The 7229-nt window shown below is 37.3% G+C and overlaps 1 protein-coding gene across 2 annotated transcripts; it reads left to right on the top strand.

Moving 5' to 3' along the window:
* Positions 1 to 2652: 2652 nt before the first annotated feature.
* On the top strand, positions 2653 to 6052 carry LOC138645146 (parvalbumin beta-like). 2 transcript variants are annotated; one of them, XM_069734224.1, is made up of 5 exons: positions 2653 to 2806; positions 3331 to 3397; positions 4879 to 5011; positions 5161 to 5270; positions 5628 to 6052. In XM_069734224.1, exons 2-5 carry the CDS (start codon positions 3343 to 3345, stop codon positions 5651 to 5653), a joined length of 324 nt encoding a protein of 107 aa, XP_069590325.1. In that variant the 5' UTR covers positions 2653 to 2806; positions 3331 to 3342; the 3' UTR covers positions 5654 to 6052. The 2 variants fall into 2 exon arrangements, with proteins under 2 accessions (XP_069590325.1, XP_069590326.1); XM_069734225.1 differs by having other exon boundaries at positions 2752 to 2806; positions 3334 to 3397.
* Positions 6053 to 7229: the final 1177 nt, after the last annotated feature.

Here is a 7229-nt window from a genome sequence, read left to right on the forward strand (position 1 = left end):
AAAAAAAAATTGCCCTCAAGGGTGTCCATATTCTTTGAAAATGAGTAATCATTATGTCTCATTCCTCAACTAATTTGTAGTTATTACAGAAGCACTCCTCCTCCTCCCATTGTATAATATATTGTAGTCATATTATATAGCACTGTGTACTAACAATTGCTCATTTTGCCTTTCTACCCAGATAATTGTTCTCTTTTCTCTGTTCTATGTAGAAACAGGAAGTCTCTTGTCCCTTCATGTATCACCACCCTCTTCAACTCCTGACCCAGCTGTTCCCTGCCAGGGACTTTTGCAGGGAAAATAGATTTCCTGTTTTCTGCAAAGAATAGAGAAAAGAGAAGTATCTGGGTAGAAAAGCAAAATGAGCAATTGTAAGTACACAGTGCTATATAATGTGACGATTGCAATATATTAAGATGGTAAAAATTTTAATGGGAGGAGAATGAGAAGGAGGAGGATGAGGAGGAAGATGGGCTTCTTAAAATTTGCACATTCCAACAGAAAGTAAATAGGACTGAGTAGCACAGCGCCATACTTTTAATAGTGGCTGTGCCCGGTATTACAACTCAGTTCAAGTGAATGCAATACAAGGTACAACCACAGTGATGTGGGGTACAGGCTGTAGATTCCTTTTGGCCCCTTCAATCAGCTGATAGGCTGCTCAGACTGTGATATTTCTCCTTTCCTAAGCTTTGGTCATCATTTTGCTGGTACCGGAGAACCACCTTAAATATCGCCTACTTGGTCAATAGTACTGTCTGCAGATTGTGATCACTCACATCAGTCCTGAGACGGGCTCACTATCAAATCCCCCGAGACACATATTAAGTCCAGACTATAGGAAGGTACAGAAAGGGGCGATTGTCCAGTGGTCTGTGCTACCTCGGTGCCTCCACCTTTAGCTCCGTCCAGATGATACAAATGTTTAAGGCTCTGTTCACACATTGCATTTTTTCAGCATTTTTTTAATGCTTTTTTTATGCAAATTTTCATCTTGCAGAAGTTTTTGCATCTCTTGCCAGCAAAAACGCTGCGGAAAATCTGCAGCGTTTTTTGCATCCGTTTTTTTTTTCCTTATGCATTCAATGGGTCAAAAATGCACAAAGAATTGACATTCTGCGGATTTATACGCAGCGCAAATCCTGAGATCCAAAATACTGATCACTTTCCTGGCATAAAGATTCCTAAGCATTTTTGGGACGGGAAAAAATGCCGAAAAAATGCATAAAAAATGCACACAGCCTTATGGAAGGAATCGGAGATAAAGAGCCACCAGACGCCTCTTATCTCCAAGTTCCACTAAGGATCAGCAATGGATAAAAAAAATCCAAAGAGTCAATCCTTGATCTAATTTTTTGTTTTTTTTCAAACTTAATTTTTCGCTCAAATTTTTAACCCCATCCTGCTACTTCCAAACTATAATCCGCGAGCAAGTTACACCCTTTAAGAGTTTGCTAAGAGCTGCAGATTTGCAACGGCGGATTTGTGCGGATTTATACCCACCGCAAATCCTGAGATCAAAGATACTGATCAGGATTCTCATTGACTTTGCTGACATAAGGATTCCTTAGCACTTTTGGGGCGAGAAAAAAAATGCCTAAAAAATGCATAAAAATGCACCGTGTGCACACAGCCTTGTGGAAGGAATCGGAGATAAAGAGCCGCAAGACGCCTCTTACCTCCAAGTTCTACTAACGATCAGCAATGGATAAAAATCCAAAGAGTCAATCCTTGATCTAATTTTTTTTTCAAACTTAATTTTTCGCCCACATTTTTAACCCCTTCCTGCTACTTCCAAACTATAATCCGCGAGCAAGTTACGCCTGTTAAGAGTTTGCTAAGAGCTGTAGCTTTGTAACGGCGGATTTGTGCGGATTTATACGCACCGCAAATCCTAAGATCAAAGATGCTGATCAGGATTCTCATTGACTTTGCTGACATAAGGATTCCTTAGCACTTTTTTGGGACGAGAAAAAAAATGCCCCAAAAAATGCATAAAAAAACGCACCGTGTGCACACAGCCTTGTGGAAGGAATCGGAGATAAAGAGCCGCCAGACGCCTCTTATCTCCAAGTTCTACTAGGGATCAGCAATGGATAAAAAAAATCCAATGAGTCAATCCTTGATCTAATTTTTTTTTTTTCAAACTTAATTTTTCGCCCACATTTTTAACCCCTTCCTGCTGCTTCCAAACTATAATCCGCCAGCAAGTTACGCCTGTTAAGAGTTTGCTAAGAGCTGCAGTTTTGCAACAGCTGAAGAGCTGCAGGGTATTAAATAGCACCGCAGACCCCCAACCGGGGGGCCGATCTTATATTAATGTAAATTGTATTAAAGGAGCAATGATCCTTCAAGCTGCGAGAAGCGAAGGTGCTAAACTTATACCGTGCCGTAAATACATCCCCGAACGTCCAGGAAACTTAAGACAGCCCTGATTAGGTCATGTAAGGCTCGGTGCGGCGGGATCTCCTCACTTATTTTGCTTCACCTACAATATTTTATGAATTCTTATGCACTTGGATATTGTGCAACGTGAAGACCATGAAAGGAGAGCGATCCAGCCCTCCTCATTCTCATAGAAGATCCTTGACCAAACCATCATTTAAATTCCAAGTGGGGTATAAATAACCAAGTCATTAGCCAGCAGGTTTTACAGCCCCAGCTTAGGAAGAATTGCTCGCTGACAGGGTCTTCTATGCTACTGTATATGGTCTGAGGGTGGTGTTTGGAGGGTATATAAGTGGTCTCCCCTAAGGGGACAAGCACAAGTCACAGATTGCCTCCTTCCGGAAAAAGTTACCCAAAGGTGAGTTACACGCTCTCCGCTCTCTCGATCTCTGGGATTCTATCTTGCTCCAACTTGGAAGAACAGAAGAATTGCTACCGAAAACAAAAAAAAGAGACTATTTCCTTATTTCCAATATTGACCTACAAGGATCAGACTGGAAGGAGATTTCCTAATTTCCTATGATTTTTTTGGGGACTACAGTTATTGCAAAGGAATAACTTTTTTTTCTTATGGGCAACATCACTCTGGTTACTTGCAACTCTCATCGCCAACCTGGATTGTTTCCTCGGGTCTTATCCAAAGCGAAACGTGTGTTGTTCAATGTATCAGGTCTAATTAGCGTAAATATTGTTTGTTGCACTGATACTTTGTTGCAGATTGCTGACTGTAATGCTATGGATACAATGTAACATGCTGATATTCACAAGTGTTGTACTGCGCCCACCAATAATATTCTTGTGTATCTGCTAAGCTATTTTATTCCTTATGTTGCAGCTGTACCGGCAAGGCTCCAAATGTCTAACCCGTCATTTATCTCTTAGCAGATATAGAAGATGGCTTTTGCAGGTATCCTCAGTGACGCTGACATCTCAGCTGCCATCGCTGAAGGTACTGTACTATCTGTCATCAGCACCGGGGTCTATCATCACTCCTCATCTCCCCAGATAGCACAGCTAGGACACTAGGGTCAAGTGACAGCGCCTCCTGGTGGAGGAGAGGGGAACTGCTAGTGCAAGTGCTACCTGGGTTTTAGAGGAGTGGGCAACAGGAAACACATTTACTTTACTCCAATATGCTGAAGAGCAAAACTACACAATGTGCATAGGAAAAGCTTATAAATATTTTTACAACTAACATTACAGTTAATAGAAGGACATTTTAGATACAAATCACATGCACTAGTGTGTCTGACTATCAATATATATATATATATATATATATATATATATATATATATTGTTCATATATCTTATATCTATCTCACATAAATCTATTTTATCTATTTTCTATCTATATTTATCTTATGTCTGTTAATCTAATATATATTTTTCTCTATTTCATATCTTTCTATTCCTTCTATCTATCTTATGTCTATATATCTAATATATATCATTTTTATCTATCTCATATTTATCTAGAAAAAATATATATAATATATATATATATATATCTATTAATATATCTATCATTCATTTATCTTATGTCTATTTATTTAATATATATTTTTCTCTATTTCATATCTTTCTATTCCTTCTATCTATCTTATGTCTATTTATCTAATATATATCATTTTTATCTATCTCCTATTTATATAGAAAAAATATACATAATATATATCTATTAATATATCTATCATTAATCTATCTTATGTCTATTTATCTAATATATATTTTTATCCAACTCATATCTATCTAGAATAAAATAGTCACATCTATCTTTCTTTCTATCCAACTATTAATCTATATATTATGTATCTACCCTTCATTCATCTATCTTATGTCTTTCTATCTAATATATATCTTTTTTATCTCTCTCGTATCTATCTACCTATCTATCTAGAATAAAATATACTTTATCATCAATCTATCTATCTATCTATCTATCTATCTATTATCTATCTATCTATCTATCTATCTATCTATCTATCTATTATCTATCTATCTATCTATTATCTATCTATCTATCTATTATCTATCTATCTATCTATCTATCTATCTATCTATTATCTATCTATCTATTATCTATCTATCTATCTATCTATCTATCTATTATTTATCTATCTATCTATCTAATATCTATCTATCTATTATCTATCTATCATCTACCTATCTATCTATCTATTATCTATCTAACTATCTATCTATCTATCTATCTATCTATTATCTATTTATCTTTCTATCATCTACCTATCTATCTATTATCTATCTATCTATCTATCTATCTATCTTTCGTTCATCCATTTATCTATCGTTCATCTTTCTATCTATCATCTATCTTATGTCTATTTCTGTAATATATATTTTTATCCATCTATGTCTCTATCTATCTACAATCTATCAATCTAAACTCCCTAATGATTTCCTTTTCAGCCAAGGACTCCTTCAACTACAAAACTTTCTTCGCCAAATCTGGTCTGAGCAGCAAGTCCCAGGCTGAGGTCAAGAAAGTCTTTGAAATCCTGGACCAGGACAAGAGCGGATACATTGAGGAAGATGAGCTGAAGTGAGTAACGACTTAACCACCAATGGGATAAGCTGGAGGGAGGGAAAGATGAAAGCCTGACCAAGCTATTGATGAAATCTCGGGGGTCTATGTGTTTGGGTCTATAGAGTTCCTCTGCTACATTGTGACTCTCCCTTTCCCATATCTAGACTGTTCTTGAAGAACTTCTGTGCTGGCGCCAGAGAACTCACCGACTCCGAAACAAAGAACTTCCTATCCGCTGGTGACTCAGATGGTGACGGCAAAATTGGAGTGGAAGGTGAGTATGGAAAAAGTCTATTTTATATGTGTAATATGGATTTTTATCTGATTATAATGGAGTCTTTGATAGTATAGCATTATATAGTTGATCCCCATAGTCCTTCAATTAAAGAAAAAAAGCTATCAGTCTCTAGTTGCAGCTTTGTGATATTTCAGGACAATAATAGACATATACTTTAACTTATAAGGTAACACCTAAAGGGGTTTGGAAATCCATACTTTCAACAAAAAAAAAATTTAAGTAAAGACTAAAATAATGTTGACTAATGTTGAATAAATAGAAGCTTCTAATGATACCAATGACAAATTTTAGAAATGATTCTTTCATTAATACTATTTTTCCTCACTTTTTCAGAGTTCCAAGCTTTGGTCAAGGCTTAAAGTGATACTCCTAACGGATGATCATAGAAATATTACCTCCCCCCTTTTACTTTGTTAAACTGAAATGTTGATGGAACCCGGTCATCAAAATCAAAGATTGCCCCATTGAAGGGGGGAAGGCTTCTGCTCCAAGATCTACAAGCAAAAGTCATCTCCTCGATAAGCGCCGTCTACACTGTCCTCTTCATCCACTAACATGGGCATCCTGAGCTTCCACAGCTAGCAGTTTAATGCCTCAGCCTATTTATTTATATTTTTTTTATATTGATAATGCATTGCCGGCTGTTTCTACTATTACACCTTTTGTAAATTCACACACTGATGATACCAAACGATGATGTGTTAAAGTAACAAGAACGATGAAAACACAATGCTATCAATAAAAATCATGTTTTGGAATCAGTTTGGATTGGATTTCATTTCGGGGTGCAATTATCGAAGCCTGAAAATGGCAACAGGGTGTCCAATAGCATTGCTAAATTAGCAGATCCAAGGGATATTACTATGGTCGAGTCATTTCTTTAGGTGCAGTAAAATAATAATAGTAATTGTGCTCTGGCTCTGGTGTCAAGCTCTAAAAGCTTCTCCATCTCCATCGATGCTATCGGCCAAACAATCATTTGGTAAAGATCCCCCAAACATATTAGATAGCTGTCAGCCAAATAATCATTGGGTAAAGCCCCTCCAAAAATAATAGATAGCTGTCAGCCAAATAATCATTGGGTAAAGCCCCTCCAAACATAATAGATAGCTGTCAGCCAAATAATCATTGGGTAAAGCCCCTCCAAACATAATAGATAGCTGTCAGCCAAATAATCATTGGGTAAAGCCCCTCCAAACATAATAGATAGCTGTCAGCCAAATAATCATTGGATAAAGCCCCTCCAAACATAATAGATAGCTGTCAGCCAAATAATCATTGGGTAAAGCCCCTCCAAACATAATAGATAGCTGTCAGCCAAATAATCATTGGATAAAGCCCCTCCAAACATAATAGATAGCTGTCAGCCAAATAATCATTGGGTAAAGCCCCTCCAAACATAATAGATAGATGTCAGCCAAATAATCATTGGATAAAGCCCCTCCAAACATAATAGATAGATGTCAGCCAAATAATCATTGGATAAAGCCCCTCCAAACATAATAGATAGCTGTCAGCCAAATAATCATTGGGTAAAGCCCCTCCAAACATAATAGATAGCTGTCAGCCAAATAATCATTGGATAAAGCCCCTCCAAACATAATAGATAGCTGTCAGCCAAATAATCATTGGGTAAAGCCCCTCCAAACATAATAGATAGCTGTCAGCCAAATAATCATTGGGTAAAGCCCCTCCAAACATAATAGATAGCTGTCAGCCAAATAATCATTGGGTAAAGCCCCTCCAAACATAATAGATAGCTGTCAGCCAAATAATCATTGGGTAAAGCCCCTCCAAACATAATAGATAGCGGTCGGCCAAACAATCATTCGGTGGACAGCTATATCTCCCGAGTCACCCATATAGAGGGACATTAGGCAGAGTACTCATGGGTTCTCTATGAGATAGATTTCTCTGGTGGGACTTCTCTCCGGG

The sequence above is a fragment of the Ranitomeya imitator genome, chromosome 7 (assembly GCF_032444005.1).
Source record: "Ranitomeya imitator isolate aRanImi1 chromosome 7, aRanImi1.pri, whole genome shotgun sequence".
In the NCBI taxonomy this organism is placed as follows: domain Eukaryota; kingdom Metazoa; phylum Chordata; class Amphibia; order Anura; family Dendrobatidae; genus Ranitomeya; species Ranitomeya imitator.

Excerpts from the sequence above, each read along its gene's own strand:
- LOC138645146 (XM_069734224.1), top strand. The coding sequence starts at position 3,343 with ATGGCTTTTGCAGGTATCCTCAGTGACGCTGACATCTCAGCTGCCATC. Across the intron at positions 3,398-4,878 it reads CTCAGCTGCCATCGCTGAAG|CCAAGGACTCCTTCAACTAC; the intron begins GTACTGTACTAT and ends TTTCCTTTTCAG. Across the intron at positions 5,271-5,627 it reads CGGCAAAATTGGAGTGGAAG|AGTTCCAAGCTTTGGTCAAG; the intron begins GTGAGTATGGAA and ends TCACTTTTTCAG.